This window comes from Gavialis gangeticus, unplaced genomic scaffold (genome assembly GCF_001723915.1).
Source record: "Gavialis gangeticus isolate Ggan-Ray unplaced genomic scaffold, GavGan_comp1, whole genome shotgun sequence".
Taxonomy (NCBI): domain Eukaryota; kingdom Metazoa; phylum Chordata; order Crocodylia; family Gavialidae; genus Gavialis; species Gavialis gangeticus.
In genome coordinates this window covers 22514596-22534611 of record NW_017729011.1, presented here as the reverse complement: position 1 = coordinate 22534611, position 20016 = coordinate 22514596, and the positions used below count along the sequence as shown (strand labels likewise).

The 20016-nt window shown below is 45.9% G+C and overlaps 1 protein-coding gene across 3 annotated transcripts in view; it reads left to right on the top strand.

Moving 5' to 3' along the window:
* KCNT1 (potassium sodium-activated channel subfamily T member 1) overlaps positions 1-20016 on the top strand; it is a 218196-nt gene that overhangs the window by 60264 nt on the left and 137916 nt on the right. The window contains exon 1 of one of the 3 annotated variants that reach the window (XM_019510829.1): positions 14498-14689. The exons of the other annotated variants lie outside the window; for them this stretch is intronic. Within the exon in view, the coding sequence (XP_019366374.1) occupies positions 14541-14689 (149 nt within the window). The 5' untranslated portion in view covers positions 14498-14540. Of the gene's footprint in view, positions 1-14497; positions 14690-20016 lie in introns of those variants that run through there. 3 annotated transcript variants of the gene reach the window in all.

The following is a 20016-nucleotide window of genomic DNA, read 5'->3' as shown; positions in this document are numbered from 1 at the left end:
TTTTTTAAAAAAAAAAAAAAAAAAAAGGAATAGCTGGTGATTTGTTGCAAAGCTTTGGGATCTTGCTGTTTGACCTGGAATGGTGTAAAATGCATTAAAAATAAACCCAGGTAGCTGTGGGCCAAGTTGCCATGACCTCACAGGGGGATTTACCTAGTACACAAGTTGGGCTCTCTCTGTTACTTTTTAAAACCATTTTATTTTAAGCAATCCCAAGCCAGCTGGCTCATTTCTCAGTTCTCCGTGTGCATCGTTGATGAGCCAGACTGAAGGCGGTAAAAATGGGTTTGTAAAGGGTGTGATGACAGGTCCGTGATGCATTCAGTGCACAGTGCTCTTATGTCTCTCTTATATAATGACTAACTTCCCTGGTAGTTTTGGGGCTAGTTTAGAAAGTGGAGCACCCATGTACCCTCTGTAGTCCAGAGCTGACCTCAGCCATGTGCTGGGCTCCTGCAGCCCAATAGATTTAAACGGATCCAGTTCTACCATCCCGTAATGAATGCATTTGGAAAACCTGTCAGAGCATCCCTGCGAGCAAACTTGTATTGGTAGCAATTCACACCAGTATTGCTCGGTGTGCCGTCTGGTGGAGCTCAACCTGGGCCCATCTGACTCCCTGTGGGTTTGGGAGTCATGGGATGGTTCCTAGTGAGAGAGATGTCTGCAAAGAGCTCAGCTAGCTATTCTACGTCTTGTAGGGTACCCCAGTAGAGGCCTGTTGAGACCTGGAGACTGAGCTGTCATTTTGCCTATAGATTTGATCCTTCTGGGTGAATATTGAGGCATTGCCCTTGTGGAAGCTGCATTGTAGTTCTGGGTGTCTTTTCCTCCATGCTCTCTAGCCCTTTGGGACCCTCAGTGCAATTCTGTATTTGCAAACTCACAGTGCCACACTGGAAGCAGTATATGGTGCTGTAGACAGATTCATTAGCACAGTGTCCATGAAGTTGCTCGTGTGGAGCAGCCTAGCATGGTTGGGGGCTCTGGCATAGTAAATTTGAAGCGTGGACGTGCCCACAGAATTGCATGGCAGTTGCAGCCTGGCTCTGCTAACATCCTCCTTCTCCATTCCTGATCAGGCCTTACCACTAAGATAGTGCAAGAGTCTTCTTGCTCACAATCCCTGTGCCTAGAACCACTCTCCAGTACCACGACACCACATCTCCTTTTAGGTCATGGCTTAAAACATGTCTTCCCACTTGCAAAACCTACTGAAGCTCCGTGTCCTGGTTTCTCTATGCTGATCATATTATGTAGCTTTGCAATGCTTTTCTTTTCTAGTGCAGCATGTGCTGGTATACATGTGGCACCTAAGCATGTATTTGCATTGTTTTACTGTTAGCAAGACCCTAAATGAGATGTTCCCCTCCTGCTCCCCCGACGTAACGTATGGGAGCTGGTGCAGAGGATTCTGAGGAGGCAGAAGGAAGGAAATGAAATCAAAAGCTTTGCTTTTAGCGGACAAGCCGTTCCCCTGGGGTTGTGCAGCTCATCTGCAAGCCCTGTAAATATTTTCTCACTCTTTGTAATAGTCCCCCTGATTCATCAGCCCAGTTCTTCAAAGGCCTCCTATAATTTCCAGCTCCCTTTGCTGTTGCTACATATGCCTTGCAGCCTCATTCATGGTTTCCAACATATTAGATCTTTGTGAAAGGTCCAGAGCTCTAGTTTGAGACTCCTGCGTGGCCAAATGACTGGCACATTAAATCTTTCTTGGCTCTTGACTCCTTGCTTTTCCATTAAAATTTCACTGAGGTCCTCTGTAATGGTAGCAGGACCACCTCCCTCCCCCAAAAGAGTAAAATAGCATTGTTCTGCAGAACAGCACAAGAGATTGGGTCTGGACCCAGAGGCATCCTCAGTACAGACCCTGGATATGTTTTTCATGAATGCTCATTCAAGGGAAGCCAAGTTCAGTAAGCGATCATACAGGTGTTGCACTCAATGGCATGTTCCCCCAGCCATTTTGAATGCACGAAGCTTGAAAAGCACGGAGAGAGGTCTCTGTTGGCCTGGCTGCACAGAGGTCCTGATGTATGACGGGCTTCTGAGCACTTCTGAAATTCAGATCACATTAATAGTCTTCAGGCTTTACTCTGGGAGACCTCTCAGCACAGCTTGAGGGGAAAGGGGCAGAAGTCAGCCGTTAGTTAGTTGGCCAACAGTTCATAATGAAGATTAAACCAGTAGCGGCCTTAAGGGAAGGCAAACTGGGTGACTGTCCAGGGCCCCAAAATTTTGCAATAATTTTTTTGGGGGGTGAAATTATTAAAAACATTGTTCTTTCTTCAGCTTATGAATAAGTTTCATGCAGAGGGCAAAGTGAAATTGAAATCGAAAATGTCCAACTTGCTTATAGGTCATCACAATTAAGCCTCTAAGGTCTCGCCTGGGGCCCCAACAGCCCTAAGGCCACCGCTGCTGGAGCTTAGCCCCTTTACTTGGTGCTCTGCTTTTCCAAGGTGCTGAAGTATTACTAAAACCACAGGGCCTTGCCCTTTGATAGCCCTTTGGGGCCAAACCTCTCAGACCACTACACCTATATCATCCAGCTATAGGAGGTTGGCAAGTGTTTGTTCCTCCCCTCAGGAAACCTGAGAGAGGGGAACGATCTGCTCCGTGCTGCAGGGTCAGCTAGTGACAGAGGGAGGAAGACTTGGGAATCCTTGAACCCCAGACTCGTGCTGTGTTCGCTTGGCCACGCCGGGTGTAAGGAGATCTCTGCGAGATGGCTCTCATGCCAGCCTGATGCAAATGTTTTGCAGTCCGTGTGACTAGGTTTGACAACAAGGTGCTCTATATTGTCCACTGGTTGGGAAGCTGGAAAGTGTTTACCCCTAAAAAAAAGCAGTACTAACGCTATCTGGAACTTGGCCCGTGCTGGTAGACATCATTTGCATTGTGGAAAATTGTGACTAGTGACAAGGGATTGTTGTTTGGTTCATAAGGCCCTCCTCCACCTTTTAATACAGTAGTGTCATGGAAATCCCAGATCTCAAATACAACATAAATCAAATATAATGGACAATAATAGTGGACATAAGTAGAATGTAGCAGTCCATTAAACACCGTAAGAGCCAAGTCCTTTCTGTTCCAAGTGAGTCTCCAAGGGCTTTGCAGAATAAGACGTAGAAGAGTAACTAGGATAAGTCAGCGAGGAAAACGTGGCCTATTCATTGCTACTTTCATACCCTAGATGCCTGGTGGTAATGGCCCCATAGCTTGTATGTCTTGTGGGGTGCCATTTACTCAAGGCTTCACCCAAGCAGGAGGGCATTATTGCATGTTTTTTACCATCCAGTTATAGTCCTATTCTGCTTTCATGCCAACCATATACACATAGGCTGCGAGCACCTTACAGAAGTGCAGTACATGACATGACAAGTCTCTCCCTCTTACGTGATGCCATTACTAGGAGGAGACTCCCGAAAAACAGGGTGAGACTCCCCAGAGGCGATTGTTCTTCTTAGATGTAGCCCCTGGCTTTCAAACCTACAGTAAGCTTAATCCACTGAATGCTAACGCAGGTCTTTTTATTTGAACCCAGGTCTTTACAATGGCTTATTTTTGGCAGCAACCACTCATGTTAATCACCCTCCTAGTAAGATGCCCAAGACTTCAGAAACCCATAAGGTTTCTTTACTTATACCAACATGTTTTTAATGCCAATTTAATGACAGTACCCAGCTCTTTGTTCAGAAGTTTCCGCCCCTAGATTTGGAAGTGCTTCATCAGTGGGGGATAAGGACCATTATCCCCTGTATTCCCAGGTGGGGAAACTGTGGGATTTCATTTGCAAGCATAATTATGACAAGTGAAATCAATTAGTTGTAAATAAGCCTGGCATGGCTTTTCAAAAGGCAAATGTCAAGGGGAAAAAAGGCCCAGGTGTGGAAGGCATGTGACCTGGGGCACACATCCCTTTGACCGGCACTTTGAGTGTCCTGGTGTGCAAGAGGCGTTGACTGTGCCTGAGCAGTTTGCTGGGAGAATGAAAACCAGTGAGAACAAATGCAAAGCACGGTGGTAAGTAGAGGACAGGGGGAAACTCCACTTTTCAATAATTAAAATATATATTTTAAAATTAAAAGGGGCAGCATGTTTCCCTGCCAAGCCCCCTTTAAAAAGTAGCTGCTTGGGAACACTTTCCAGTACAGTGATATGAGTTAGTTCAGCTCCTTGGGTACCTTATCTGTGCTTCCTTGTCTGCCTCTGCACTTTGCAGAGCTTATTAGTAACAGCACAGACACCTGGGATAATTGATGTTCCATTTTCTTGAGTTATGGGTTCACCGAGGCCAATTGCCACCCAGAGACCCTTAGTTAATCTTGTACAAATAACCCCAGGTGCCAGTGCAATTACTCCTGCCTTCCCTCTCCTTCTCCTTCCTCTTCTCTGCCCGTCTGTCACATCACATTCCTGTTCAGACTCTCTGGGAGGAGGAGCTGTTTTTTTTAAATTTTATATTTATACAGAGCCAAACAAAATAGCCTCTCAGTCTTGATGGCAGCCTTGTGGTGTGACAGGAACACAAATAATAAATATCAATGTATCTGAGCATAGTCAGCATGAGCAAAGGAGTCGCTGCACAGCTTCATCGTGCCGTTGCTCGGCTCTGCAAAGCCCGTTACCATTTGCATTCATTCAGGTATGGATTTGGCACGAGACACGCCCGTAATCCAGGAGCCCCAGAAGTTGATGGGGAATTTTTTCCATTACCTGCTGTGATCTTTTGCTGAAACCCCTGGAAAAGTGTGAAGGGTCGTGCTGGTGCTGTAGCAAGCACAAGCTGTCAAGCATAGCTCACATTTAAATGCAGTTCACGTTCCATCCTTTGAACAGGCATTTGAGACGGTGTTATAGGCTTGCCTGGGGCTGCTTGAAGCTGGGTCAAAGCTCTGTCGTGCGCTTCCCTCCTCCTGGAGGGTTTCTCTCTCTCCTTCACATCTGCAGCAGTAGCAGAATTGTGTTGGTCTGTGCTGTTGAGAATCACGGGTCGGCTATACCTTCTGGGCAGCTCAGCTCCATATCTTTGTCCTTTAGCTTGTTTCCCCAAATGTTCACTATTTGCACAAAATATAGGATGTGCGGGCAGATTTTGCATCACCCCTGTGGGGCAACTTAGGACTTTGGTTGGGATCTGCCTTTCTGGGCACTGCATAAAGTTCCTTTCTCTTCTGTGCTGTGGCTGCTAAGCTGTCCAGTCATATCCTGCACACTTCATTAGGGATGCATGTGCACTGTGTGGTCAGGGGCAAGGGAGCCCTGGCTCTGCGTGGATCCATCCTTTATCTGTCAGCTTGCCAAAGCAGGTGCTTGCAAGCAGCATCCAGAATGGGGAGGATGGGAAAGCTGTTTTAATCAGGTGGTGTTTTGGTTTCTTCTCTGCTTGTGCTCTCCAACTTTTCTAAGAGAGACCTGAGCAAGGGTATTTTGTGCTGGAAAGCTTGTCTTTATCTCTCCCAATCATCCTATTGCTTTAGTGAAAGATGTCACCCACAAAAATCCTTGCCTCTTGCATTTTTCCTGGACTATCATGGGCACAACATCACCCCAACTCCACCAGATCCTCAAATGTGGGGTGGGGGGAGGGGGTTCTTTCATTCTGCAGAAGCCCGGAGAGCCTGGCTAAATTAGACATTTCTCAGCCCATTGCTTGTCATGGAAATGATGACATCCCCACAGATTGGGGAAGGTGGCGGGTTTCAACCTGGTGTGGGATTTAGTTTGTGTGTGTGTACACATGGGTGTTTGTCTGTGTGTATGAAGTGATTAATTGTGTGTGTATAGCAACACACACAAATTAGTTTCTTTATAGCATCCACTGAGGGAGAAAGGAACACATAGGATAAGGAAGATAAAATAATCTCATGCAGCAAACAGGTGTGAAGCATGTGCCCATGCTGGATGCTGAAAGCGTAGCTATAATTTTCGTAAATACCGTGGTATAGTGCGAAGGAAGAAGCAAAGTAATGGTGTCCACTGCAATCTAAGATGCTCAGTGACTTTAGTTTTTTCCGTTAATAAATGGTATGCAGAGGGAACAAAACCCCTTATCCATTCATTTTTTTAATTGCATGAATGCAGGGTTCTTATGCAAAGCAAGGCAGCTTCTGAATAGCTGTTGCAGGACATTCAGCACGGCTGAAGATATTGCCTATCGATCTTGTGATCTGCAGTTCAGGCACCAAGGCATAGATGTATCCTGTCCTGGAATACTGCAGGTTGAAACTCTGCAGAAGTTGGCCTTTTATCAGTGGAAATTTGAGCTAGGAGGTGGTTCAGCATTTTGCTGTGTAATGCTGCTCAGTCCCATTTCTCCCCTTCTGCAACACTTTTCTCCACTTTGTTGCTTCTGGGCTTCATTGGCTGTAGGGGTGCTGGGGATTTTACATGAGCGGAGAGATAACCTGTGTGCAGCTGTTTTATCAGGTCCTTACAATCAGCTAAAGCATACGGTTGCAAGGTGATGCTTCAGAGTGGTGCAGTGCTTTTGGGCTTGAGCTTGATTGCTCAAAGCTGAAAATTGTTACTAGTGTACTGCAGTAAGCCTTCAATTATTTGGTAAAGACCTGTAGAAATGTAACCTTTCCTTAAGGATTTCCATTCTTCCTAGCAGCACAGTCTAAAATTTGTTTTCTCAATGATTCAGGGACCCTCTGTCCACCCTATTAGAAACTTCTGCCTTCAAAAGCATCAGTCGGTTTTGATATGGAGCCTAGGCCATGTAATTGCGTTGACTTCCCAGGCCCAGTGCCCTCAAATGTACCACACTGCTCCCCATCAGAATAGCTGTACATTTGTGTTTGTGTTGTGCTTCAGCAAGGTTAATTTGCTTGGGGACAGGCTCATTGGCACTGTCTTCAACATGGCCAAGGCACCACGTCAACCTGGCCACACGACTTCTGGCTGGGGATGGGGGCACTTGGCACCAGAATGACGTGGCCATGAATTTCCAAGGCACTTGGGCACTTCTGAAAATGTTATCCCAGGTGACAATTGCTTTGATCACACAAGGAGTGCTGCAGCCTACAACTCATTCATTGGCTTGTCCAAACTTTCAGCTTCCTTGAAGGCAACTGAGCTTAAAACCACATCCAAAGTGAGACTTGCTTCGGTAACTTCTGATGAAAGACTCCTCTCTGCAGAGGTGGCCCTTAATTACAGACCTGTCTAAAGCGATAAGCCTGTGTGCAAGCTGACTCTGGGGTGGGAGCTGGTGCTATCCTACACCCTCTTGGATAGGAGCCACCTGAGCAGCACCTGGGAGCAAACATGTTTGCAGGTATGATGGTTCAGTAAGTTGGCAAAGGGCTGAGACGTTTCGCCTGCGTAGCCACCTTCTTAGCAGTCAACAACACTTTTGCAGGAGTGAATTCCAGTTGAGTTGTCAAAGTGCGGGCTCTCTTTCTGTTTTATTTCCTCCAAACTCGCAGAAGTGCTGTTTAGCTGACTCATAAACCAGGCCTGAGTCTCATCCATTTTTAATGTTGATCCCTATCTGCTCTTGACGGCAGGCTTATACAACTGTTGTTTTCAGGATGCTGTGCTGAATAAAGTGACTGGCTTTGCCTGATGTTGATAGCGGCTGTCCCCACTGACACCTTTAACTGCAACATGATGACAAAATTCATGGGAATTGTCCTTCAGGAACTGCCCCTCTGCACTTAGCTCCATCATTTAGGGCTTTTTTAGGGGTGCTTTCTTCACCCAAGGCCAGGGCCCTGGTAACTGGGCAGTTTCTTGGTTTCAGTGAACAGCTGTTGGGAGGAACCAAACAACTTCTGTCTTATTTCCCTTCTTTCTAAGGAGTGCTTAACTGTCCAGACTTGATGCCTTCGTTTTCAATCTTCTCTCATCATTTAAAAAAAAAAGTCTTTTTCTTGTTGCCTGAAATATTTGAATAGTGCAGTCACTTGCACATACTGGTGGCCACATGCCAGCAAAAGCTGCTCTTCAGGGTAACGAGAAGAAAACGGAGAGGCTTTCCAACCGATTTTAGATCAATACTATCAGTTTTTACAAGGCAAGTAACAGGAATACACAGCCGTCCTCAGAGCCCAGGGAGGAGTCCCAGGCATCCCTCTAGCGTGTCCTCATTATCCCTGCAGTGTGCAACTTCCAGTGATGGTTTGGGCACACCTGAATTTTGAAATGAGCCAAAAAATGAATTGGTGTGGTCTCTGCTGCAAAAGGGGTAAAAACTCCTGGGTTAAAACCTACTGTTAAGTGTGGGTTCAACTTTCATTGGACTTGTTAAGAGGACAGGCAGGGGTCTGCCTCTTCAGCTTGCAGAAAAAGGATGCTCGATACAGGAATTACTGAGGAGTCTTCACCCCATGTTGTGCAGGGTGTTAGACATGGCTATTCCTCATCTGGCCTTAAAATCTATGAATATATTCATGTGTCCAAACTTTGCATGCGTAGGTAAGCTGCATTTTCTACACACGTAAGCTTGTGATGGAAATCAAATGGCACGCAGTCTTGCACCGGGCATGCGGGCACCAGGGCTCCAGGTCCTCAGTGAACACTATGCAAATGCAACAAGGAAGATTGATAGCAACTGTGGTCATCTGTGCAGAGATTTCATAGAACTGTAGGAAAATCAGGCTGGAAGGGACCTCCGGTGGTCATTTAGTACAACCCTCTGCCTGTGAAAGGATCAGCCCTGTGCAGACCATCCCATACAAACCCATTGCATCAGTGGTTTGGATAAGGCTGATCCTGTTTTGGGCAGGGGGTTGGACTAGATACAATCAACCCTGACATGACAGAAGATGTAACACCTGAACCTGCCACCGGTAAAGCAGGGGGACCGCAGCAGCCCATGTTCTGCTGCTATAAAGGTTGCTAATATAGGCTCAAGAAATCCCAGGAAGAGGGCCATGTCTTCTCACCGCAGAGGAAGGCAACCCCCCGCCCCAGTCCATATCTGTTCTTGACACTAGTAGAGTCTGCTAAAGTCTTTGGAAAACCTGCTCTATGAAACCAGATAGGTATTTTTGTGCTTTCTGGTTCTCTGTAAATGTTTTCTGCTGTGTGGGGGGTTATGATTTAAAACAGCACTCTTACTTCGTCGGGCTGGCCGTGGAAAGAGAATTGCAAACGTTTCAGGTGAGAGTGCGCATCTGCCGTATACCATATGCATCATCAGACAGAGAGAGCTGTAGAGCTGGGCCATCATCAAAAGCCCATGTTAATCCATGGGAGTCCGCTCAATGATTTCAGTGGGCTTTTTGGATCAGCTCCTGAGTTAACTGGCAGGTTCCCTCCTGGGACTGTTTGTAGGTAAAATCCAGGCTGGAGTTTCCTGTACCGCTGGAGTGGATTTTTTGCTACAAACCCACTGCTTGATTGAAAAATGCTATTAAACCTTCACTAGAAATCTGCACTACAGCTTGCTTTAAGTCAACCTCCCCGCCAAGACCTGAAGTCCCACGTGAGGGTTTTGGAGTTTTTGTTATCACAGCCTACCTGAGGGCCCTGTATTCTCATGCTGTCTGTCACATAGAGTTCATAGAGACATGATCCCATTATCCACCTAGATCGTTAAGTTTACAGTGCAATTGGTGTACAAAGTGAGATTTCAATCCCAAGGGAGTTATACTAAAGCATCCTAACAGCTCAAGTATGGAACATCTCTTTTTTAAGTGCCGCAGTGTATTTTTACTGCAGACAAAGAACCCAACCAACCTCAATGGATAAGCAGATGCAAGAACAATATTAAACACCCACAAGTTAAATACTGATTAATTCAGTTGCACAAAAGTTTTCTAGCAAAATATACCACTAGCTTGCAAAGGAAAACAGTTGCTTTGTTGCTGCTTAAAAAACTTTTAATGCTGGGTATATGCCTGCCAGATATATCCATATTTTTTAAAAATTATTTGAAAGGTACTTTATTGGCTTATTTTTCAGAGAGCGGCTCTCATGCAGAGCTTTAGATAGGATCTCAACATACCAGATTTGTCATAGTCATTTTTTTAAAAAAAAAGCCTTCCCATTTCCTTGAATAGCTCCAGCATACTTGATGATCACACTTATTAATAATATGTTGAATGACTGCACAGAAGGGGTTTTGACAGCCAATATTGGAAGTTACTTAGATAAAAGAAAAATATTGAACGATGCACTTGCTGGGGATTCAATTAAGGCTTAGGAAAAATTCTTTTCCTTTCTAATAATATTTCCAGAATCTGTTCTTGCCACTGTCGCTTTTTCCGAACAATGCCATCCCATTGCTCCATCCTACCGGGGCTGCAGTGGTCTCAGGTTATCAATACAGATGTTGCAATGGAGAGCAGCAGTTTGTGGTGGGCTTACAAAAGTGCAATGGTGCATCAAATCCTTGGCTTGAAGAAAGATATTTGGGTTTTACTCAGGTCCGATAGTTCTGTGTCAATGATATTTTTATTCAGGCTTGGAAGTTATTGAGTGTGTGTGTTATTCGGTTCACATCCTGCCGGAGAGTGCACTGTGAACAGGCCACTTTCACACAGTGCTTCATTTTATGCCACTGATAGTGACGGTATTAATGTGTCAGGCTGACTTAGGCATGCAGCATTCACTTGTGATTTGTAGGTAATATATTTTGGGTACTGAGGCCCAGTGTTTTACAACCCTCATAGGACCACTTGCTTCTGATATACTGAGCGATGTATTTGTTTAATTCTGGCTATGGATATAACAAATCATAGGTGGTTGTATCAGGTTCCTTATCCTTCCTTTGAGAACATCACACAATCTCCAGTAAAACCAGTCAGCTACAATATTTCTGCTGGATACAACTTCATTCTCTGCCTTATGGCTGAAAGCGTATCTTCCTTTTCCTGCAGTGCCTTCTCACGCAGTGACCTAGCATCCTCCCTGCCAGGTGGGTAGTGGGGAAGCTTTGCTTTCCACATTTCCTCTGAACTTCTCCCCTTCTAGCTATGAGTATTGATGCAGCAGAAGATGGGGCAAACCCGCTGTAAAGTTGACCCTGATGGAAAATGTGGCTTTCCACCTCCAGGTAAAAGCCGGGACTTGACACCTCATTACACAGAGGGGGATGCTGGTTTCCTCTGCAAAGCCTAGCACAGAAAACAGGCAGTCAATCTGGAGCAATTGGGAGCAATCTTCACGCCATTTCAGACAGCATTATTTAACCGGAGAGAGAGGTTTCCCTCAGCTCTGGTTGACCTCTTTAGTCCCTCTGCATAAATAAGTGCTGTTTGGTACAGCACAGAGCTTTGCTTGCTGCTTGTCGTGATCCAGGATCCTTTTCTTCCCTGCCGTTTGGGGTGTGCTTTTATAACGCTAAGGACAGAAGAGGCTTTTTTCCCACAGAGACTAAAGAGGTGGGAAGTTCCTCCAGCTGCTTCTTTGAGTCCAGCCTACTGATCATTTTTGTTCCTATCCTTTAAGGCAGGATCATAAAGAATAATGGGGACTGGGGAGCGCGTGTGCAGAGACACCCTTGGGGTTGTAGCGAAATATCATAACGTGGTAAAGGAGATCCTCCTAGAGAGCTGAATGGTACGTTATCCTTTTATCTCTTAACTCATTTTGAAACTAAAAATAATTCTGTGCTTGTAGACTACGAGGAATCTTCTCTCCTGAAAATGCTTTTATATCGACTAGAAGCACAGTGGGAAGTACACTTACGCATGTGAAAATACCCTTTGCACCATGAAAATGAACATATTATCACATGCCAGAATGCAGATAACTTGTACAGATGGACTGATCGATCAGAAACTGCACTGGGTACAATGCTGTGCCAAGAGACTAATGGCAAAGACGATCAAGATTAGCATATAAATAATACATGGTTTCCGTGCATCAAAAATGGAGTAATCAAATATGGCCAAACCATGTACCCTGGAACAAATATTCCTGTTGGGAAGTGAATTTATTTAGACAATGAATCAGGCTGAGAGATCGAAAGATCAAATTCTGAGTAAGAGCTGGCACATCTATAACCACCCTTATGTTTTGTGTGTCTGCTTTATATTTTAAATGGGTTTTTTAAATCAGCCCTCAGTTGCAAAATACTGTTAGGGAGCAATGGTTTGGGGAAGGCATATGATGTGATGGTTAGCAGAGAGCTGGTATTCCACTTCTGCTCCCAGGCTGCCACACACTTTCCTCTGTATCCATGAGAAATAGCCTCTTTTTTCCTCAAAATAATGGGAATAATAATGACTAAGACTTAAATTTAGTAGTCCGCTCATGTCAGTGAGGGTTTACATTTTTCTCTTATAATTTTACTTGATACTTTGTAGAACAGTCAAATGCCAAAGTCCTAGTGTCAGTCTTTCAAAAAAAAAAACCCATATGTGCACAGAGAGGCAAGTATACCACTTCGAGGCCAGATCTTTGGAAAAGAGTGCGAATCTCCTCTCTCCCTGAACAACCATAAGAAAAATGTAAACTTTTTTGTGAAAACAAAACTCCTGTTTTCTGGCCTAATCCATCTTTTTTCAGCTTTGGGGGCTCCAGTTGCGTATACAGGTATTATTGTGACCGGCAGTATACAGCATCTGCTCCTTGGAGTACAGCAGCACCTGTTTAACTGCACTGGGCACAATGTTGAAGAGCAGCTTGGTCTGCCCTTGAAGGACAAGGGTGGGCCCAGTAGAATTTGGAGTGGAAATTAAGCCAGGATAATGAAGTAATATTCCTACTCGGCCGAATGATGCGGTGAGCTTTCTAATTAGCCCAAGCTGGTTTTGTATCTTCTCTAAAAGAGCATCTCCTGCAACACAGTGCCCCAAGCATCTTGCTTGTGTGTTGGCACAGCAGGGATTCAGAAGCAAGGGTGCCATTTGCTTGCAAACATTTCCCACGGTGCTGCCTTTGGAGGGTGCATCTATCTGAGTACTTAAAATCATATAATCATAGAAAATGAGAGTTGGAAGGGACCTCAGGAAGTCGCATCTAGTCCAATCCCCTGCTCCAAATAGGACTAGTCCCAGCTACATCATCCCAGCCAGGGCTTTGTCAAGCTGGGCCTTAAAACCTCCAAGGATGGAGATTTCACCACCTCTCTGGGTAACCCGTTCCAGTGCTTCACCAGCCCCCTAGTGAGAAGGTTTTTCTTAATATCCAACCTAAACCTCCCTTGCTGCAACCTGAGTCCATTGCTCCTTGTCCTGCCGTCTGCCCTGACTGAGACCAGCCCAGCTCCATCCTCTCTGCACCCCCCTGCAGGGAGCTGAACGCTGCTTGACTTGAGCAGATCTGTTGGGTTTGAGCAATCACTGATGGCCACACGTGTGCACCGAACAGGATGGGATGGGGCGTCTTTACTCTTGTTATCCCGTATCCTTTCAAGCGAGCAGCGTGCGACTGTTCAGAGTGCCCTGGGTGAGTGCTGTCCTTGGTACTGGGTTTTTGGCTGTAGCCTTGGTACTGAGGCTTTCAATTATGCATTCACTTGCCCTTCATGCCCCGTCAGAGCTGAAAGCATCGGTCCATGTGGCTTATGACATCTTAATGCCAGGTGGCAAGTCTTAGCCTTCGTGTAGTGCACGGAGATAAGGGCTGCTGTCGAGTATGGGAGCAGCCTAGCTGAAACCTAGAATGTGAGCAACTCCCTTAATTATAACGATATTTATTTTTAGGGCCGCATGAGAACTTCTAAGTTGTATTCGAACAGCAGCAGTACAGGCAAAAGTGGAAGGGAGATGCAGGGCCATGTATCTGCAAGGTCACTGATTTGAATTCAGGTCAGGGCAGCAGGGACTGAAAATAGTTGGCAGGTGAGGGGCAGTTTTGATGCACCCCTAAGTGTCAGTTCAGTTCTCAGCAATTAGGTGTTTATATCGCTGAAAGCACCATTACAATAAGTGTTCAATAGGCGGTGGTCATCTCAGTTGGAAAAGCTCAAGATTTGCTGTGGAGGACAAATCTAGCCCTCCACCCCACAGCAGTGGTCCCACGTGGTCAAGACAGAGGCACGTAGGGAGGGCGAGGTGGGAGAAACCTGCTCTTCTGCTGTGCATGCTCTGTGGATCCAGGACTTGAGACTCAGCATCAGTCATTTACCAGTATTAGATTCACACACAGACATTTTACACGCCAAAATAAAGGGGAAAATAGCCTTTCCTTCCAGTTTAGGAGCAGAGGAAAAATTCTACCAGTCCTTACCCAACACAGCTCTGCTTCCCTGCATGCAGTGAGAAGACAAATGCACTTTCATAATTAGCCAGCTGCCAAGGCAAGGAATAGTCTGATCACTTAAATCTGGGTTTTTTGAGGGGAGTGGTTTAGGTGGAACCCTTATCTGTGCTCCTCCATTACAAATGTTTTTTCAGCTGCTCCTGTTTTCCTGCACGGCACCTGATTCAGAAGAGCAGCCCAGCCGTGGACTTTTCCTTGATTCCCCTCACTACCAAAATAAATCTACAGGGTAGGATTGTTCCACTGAGCAGCTGCAAGTGGGGAGAGTGACTAGGGGAGGGAGATGGTACGTGCCGAGAGCTGTAAATTGCATGCAGTACGAGGATTGCTATGTATGAGAGAGTTCAGGGGGAAAAGAGGAGGCTCTTAGGATGGCGAGAGCCAAGCTGAAGAATTCCCCATCAGAGATCAATTCGCATGTAAAAACTGTCCCGGCAGCAACAACAGAGGATGTCCATGGGGTCAGCCCCTTGTTACCAGCTCGGAGGATGGGATCCTTGGGGAGTGATGTCGGACAAAGGTATTGCAGGACTGCAGTGGTGCATGGGGCTTAGATGGGTGGGGGGAGCAGCACAATTTGTTAAGATACAAGGCACGGATTAGTGCCATCAAGGCTTTGTTAGGGCAGGGGGGAGGGGGATGGGATTCTTTTCATAGATTAAAAAACCCACCCAAATCCCAAAGTTTCATTGTAAATTAGGTAGCAAGAGCAGAACAAAGCCAGTTCCTTTCAATTTTTTATAAGTACTCCTGGTGTGTGCTGGTTTGTGGGGTTTTTTTAAACCCAAAACCTATCTGGCTGGTAGCTACCAGGCTCCAGTGCTGCTACTCAACACTGTTAACTTGCATTGCACAGTATCTGTGCAGTATTTAAAAGGCAGCTTATTTACAGTGCTGTTACCACAATGGGCATTGTGTATTAGCACTATATTGATAATTGGGATAGGGGATGCCAGGGTCTCACAGCTGAGGAATAACTGGCGTGTGTGTTCACACAAAGAAATACTTGCATGCAAAAATGCTGCAGCCTCTTCCTCTTGGCATGCAGCTCTAATGTACATAGAGAAATGAGCCATTTCTGAGAAGGTAAGAGATTGGTCTATATTGTGCTGGAATTAGTCAGGAAGCCAAGTTCCCAAATTGCTGCAGGCATGAAGGTGTCAGTCATTCACTTGTTCTGTTTATTCTGTTTTGTATGCTGTTTTTCCTCCTCTTTATTTTCCACCTTTCAACCCATCAACACTCTCTTCCTTCACAGCACAAATAGATTAGCTCCCCTTTGAATCATGTACTGTATATTTCCCGGGATGCAATGTATGGCAATGCAGCCTTCCAATGCAAATGTAGTTACTGTCCACGTTGGGCTTGACTTCTTTGGCATTTGCTTGGAAAGAATCATTTCAGGATAGGTGGCTTCACATATATTGCTGTGCAAGGAAAAACTAGCAACACATGTGATATTTATTAGCACATGGAAGTCCCAGTTGGAAAAGAGGCAAGGAAAGGCATGCATCCCAAAAGCAAGGCATCAGGACTTGTGTAGTTACCTCACTGGTGGCATGAGCTGGGAGGGGTGGATCCATGGTAAGTTGTACTGTCTGCCTCTGCTCTGATACCAGGAATGGGTGCTCTGGTCTTGACTTTCTGTCCAAGTGCAAGTCTCAGTTTAATAGGTGATGTGTCCTTCGGTGGAAGGGGCATATCTCCTCATTGTCTGATCTAGTGGTTCTACGCCATGGAGCCTCATGAGACATGTTCTCGTGTAACCAGAAGCTGCAAGCAGGTAAATTAGAACAAAAACCACAAAATACTGATGACAGCTCAGCCCACTGTAGCAATCAGACTCTTATTTTGTTTGGGCCCTTTCTTCTGCATCCTTGGTGGGGCAGTGCGAATCTCTTCCATCGCCTCGTTTCCATGCCTTAGTCCCTCCTTTGGAAGTGGGCTTTAAAGGTCTGACTGATGGACTTTCCCATGCAAGAGCATGTCTAGGTGGGTGGGAATGATATTGTGCCATTGACTGAGCTCCAGACACAGTCTGCTGCCTGCTCTGTGGATGAGTGTGCAATACCAATTGCAGTACTGGGGCTGGGGCTTTCAGGTCATGTGCCTGGGATCACCTTGGGCACCTCCCTCTGCCACTTGCTAAGCAGCCAGAAGGGCCAAGATTAAGAAATGCAGGATGCTGCTGCTTCTCGTTGCTGGTCTGGTGAACTCCTGGCCTTCTGGGACCTGAGACCACTTGGCTTTTGTTCCCTGAATGACTTGGGCGCCCTGGTCGGTGGAAAAATTGTTATAGAAAAGGTGTTTTTGGAGGGAGAAAAAGGAGCCACTGCAACAGTAATGAAGCTACTGGTATTCTGTTGGCTTCCCTTTGCATAGTGGTGCAGGTGGGATTTGTATCTGGGGGAGGGGAAATGGTAATACAACAACGAATATTAGGTCCCATTCTCTCCTTAGTCCTGGTCTGTGTTGGGATTTGATTCCAGTGAATGGCGAAGTGAAGGTGGCAGGTAAGATGCAGAGGGAGAATACGAACCGGCAATTGCAGGTGATCTGTGGAGGAATGGTACCGATCTCTTCAACTCTAGTTCAGCTTGCTGAGCTTATGCAGGCAGTCCCCCCACCCCTGCTGTGCTGATTGCTTTCCCACTCTATTTCTTTACCCTTGTCCATGTCCATGCCCCTTCTTGGTAATTGAATTGGCAGCCAGATCTGAGATTTGATCCATCTCCTTCGCTGTTCACACAAGCAACAAAAGAGGGAAGATTGTTCCTCCAGCAAATGAATAGAGTATTTAAGATGTTTCGTCTTCTTCAACAATGGGTACTGTGCAGTACCTGGTTGTATTACCATGTTCAACACCCATGATTGTTGCTGTGGGTTTAGACTCTATTATAAGGTGATGGTAGAAATTAGATATGGTTTACAAACTGTTTCCAGAGAGATTGCAGCCAGTGACTTAGACCCATGGTAATAATTTCAGGCCTGAAAGAATTTGATGGCTGGAGATCCAGTGCAGGAAAATACACTTAGTTAAAAAAATAATGATGTACTACCTCGGGTGTGAGGTATTATATCTAATGCTAAAGAAATGGGAAACCTGCATCTTCCCCAGTGTTCAAAACTTGCGCCTTTCTTTGGGGTGTGAGGTATCTAAGAGATTGGCGTAGTTTGGCTCCTGGATACAAAGCAATAGATCCCGTGTCAGCCACCTTGCATTGATTTGTGTTTCGAAGGGCTGACCTGAGTTCATAACACTATAACCTGTGCAACGTCACTGCGCCGCCGGTGCTTGTGTGGGTGCTTTGTGTCTGCGGTGTGCATCCTAACTTGTTCTTGGACACTGGACTTCCTCTGTGGTTTCAGGGAGGCTGGCTGCTGCATGCACTCAGAGACCATCTCGCTGAAGTGGGGGCTCCTTAAATACATTCAACTGTATCCCTCCGCTCTCTTGTGAGGTGATGTAATGGTGCAGGAAGGACCTTTAGGAAGGGAGCACATAACAGGAAACAAATATAAACACGGAGGAGGCACAACAAGAGCTGTAGTACGTGCTTTCCATACAGCGCTGCAGCGGTGCAGGTTGAAGGCTGCTGTGTTGGGCAGGGAGCTGCCGGCAGGCTTTAGGACATGTCAATATTTGTGCTCAGATCTTGTTTCATGTGCGGTTGATGTCTCTGAAAGACCGGATATGTGGATTTCTTCTCCGAAGCATTTTGCAAGATAATAACGTCCTGTGTATGCAGCTCCGCTGAGAAGGAGGGGGGGTATTCTGGCCGGCTGCCCTGGGGCAAACCAGTTCTCCTAGGGAATCATAAATGTGCATGGAGAGGAGTCAGTTGTTACAGCCTGCTCTGAAACGGCCCCTCTTCTTTCCCTGCGGCTTAATGGAGCCGCCTTGAAAAGATGAAGGGCTGAATGGGAGAAGCTGTGAACTGACCCCGAGTTATTCCAAGCCCTTTGTTTAAAGCACTTTTTTCAAGGTAAACTTTAAGCTTTTCAGAGAGGTGGTTTTTTTTATTTTTTATTTATTTATTTATTTTAGCCAAAGTAACTGATAAAATGGAACTCCACTTTGAAATTTTGTTCTAATCAGTGCATAACTAGATTTGTGCCTGGAGTCTACCCATCAATCCAATGGGAAAAGAGCATCAGACTAGTAGGAGTATTTCACCCACCCTCCCTTGAATATCAAACACTTGAGAGAGTGAGAGAGGCATCCAAAAGTGTTTTGAAAGTGTAATTTCTAAACAGCTGACGATGACTCTCTCCCCAAGGGCCAGCCAGGCATTAACAAATGGCTCTTGCTAACTGTGCTTTCAACTCCTGATTCCTGAACACAGGCAGAACAGCTGAAAGGTCTGATGTGGTTGTAGAAACCATTAAAGCCATTTGTCTTAACAACCTAGTTGCTCAGTGGCTTGTCACTCCATCGGGCTACAGGAGTGAATGTGTGGGGTGTAATTTCCCCCGCCTGCTGCTGAACAAGTTTTCATGCCATGGTCTTAAAATTTCCTCTCTTGACTGCTAACCTTTGAAGGGTTTTTAACACCTCCTGAGCCCAAGGGTTCCAGCCCATACCAGTAAACATTATTTGTCGAGATAAAACCGTTTGCAATGGCTAGTATATGCTGTGTGGCTTTTTTTTTCATATCAGCATGGCGTTCCGAAAAGGGACCGGCAAGAGCTGGCAGATGGCAGTTTATTTATGCAACTCCGTTTCCTCCCAGTTATGGTTCTTTCCACTCCTGGGTGCATGTAACAGGCATGTTACCCAGTGCTGTTGACTGCCCAGCTCCCCGGAGTTGAGTGCTTAGGATGACGGGTGCTTTGTTGCGCTGGACAATTCATGGTCCTCTCTCCCTGTAGCCACATTAGCAGCAGAGATCCAGGTGGTAGCTGTCGTTTGGAGCAATATGATTGCCTTTATTAGCCAGACTGAAACTCCTGCATACAGGCAAAAGGTTTGAGCTCAAGTGCTGAAGCCGGAGACATTGTGCAACCCTTTACCAGCCCTGAGTTGAGCAAAGATTTGCTGCATCTCCATGGCCTTCGTGGGTCATATTCACTGATCAGCACCTAGCTGGAAGGCTCCTTCTCTTTTCCCCAACTTGGATCTTCAGCATTTCAGCTTCCCCTCTCCCATCTGGCAGAAATCTGCTGGCTTTGGCAATGTGAGATGTCTCTGAACCCAGTCTCCGGGGCTTTGGGAAAGAAGGTGTCAGCCTGGATGGGGATGTGATCCCAGCTCTGTGAGAGAGAGTTGCTATGATAGGTATGGGGAGGCTAGAGAAGGGTGGGAAGGTATTTTTGGGTTTTGTTATTTGTTTTTAACCTAGATAGGAATCCTACAATGTTTCCTCCCTGATGCAGGCACTGTCCTGCCATGTTTTTGCCACTTGGTGATTAGATTGTGGCAATGTGCTCTCCACAGTTACACCTCCAGGGCATTTCTAGCTTGTATCCTTTCTTTCTTTCTTCTTCCAAAGCAAGAAATAAAGCTTCACACAGTATTTTTCCAAAGTGCTTTTCCTATGAGTTACTTCTGGCCTTGGTTACCTGACAGATCAATTTTCTCCACAGGCCATAAAACTCTGTTTTGAGATAGCCAAAGAGTCTGATCTGGAGGCGGCAGCTGAGTACTCTTTGTGAGGGCTTGATTTTGGACCTTGCTTGACTTGCCCGGGTTCAGATCTCTTAACCTTCTTGGTGCTCTGCAAAGCCCATCTTCTTCTTTCTGGCTGTTTAAGTGGGGAGGGGTTTATAGATTCATAGATTTAGGGTCGGAAGGGACCTAGTAGATCTTCTAGCCCAACGCCCCGCCAGGGCGGGAGAACAACAAAA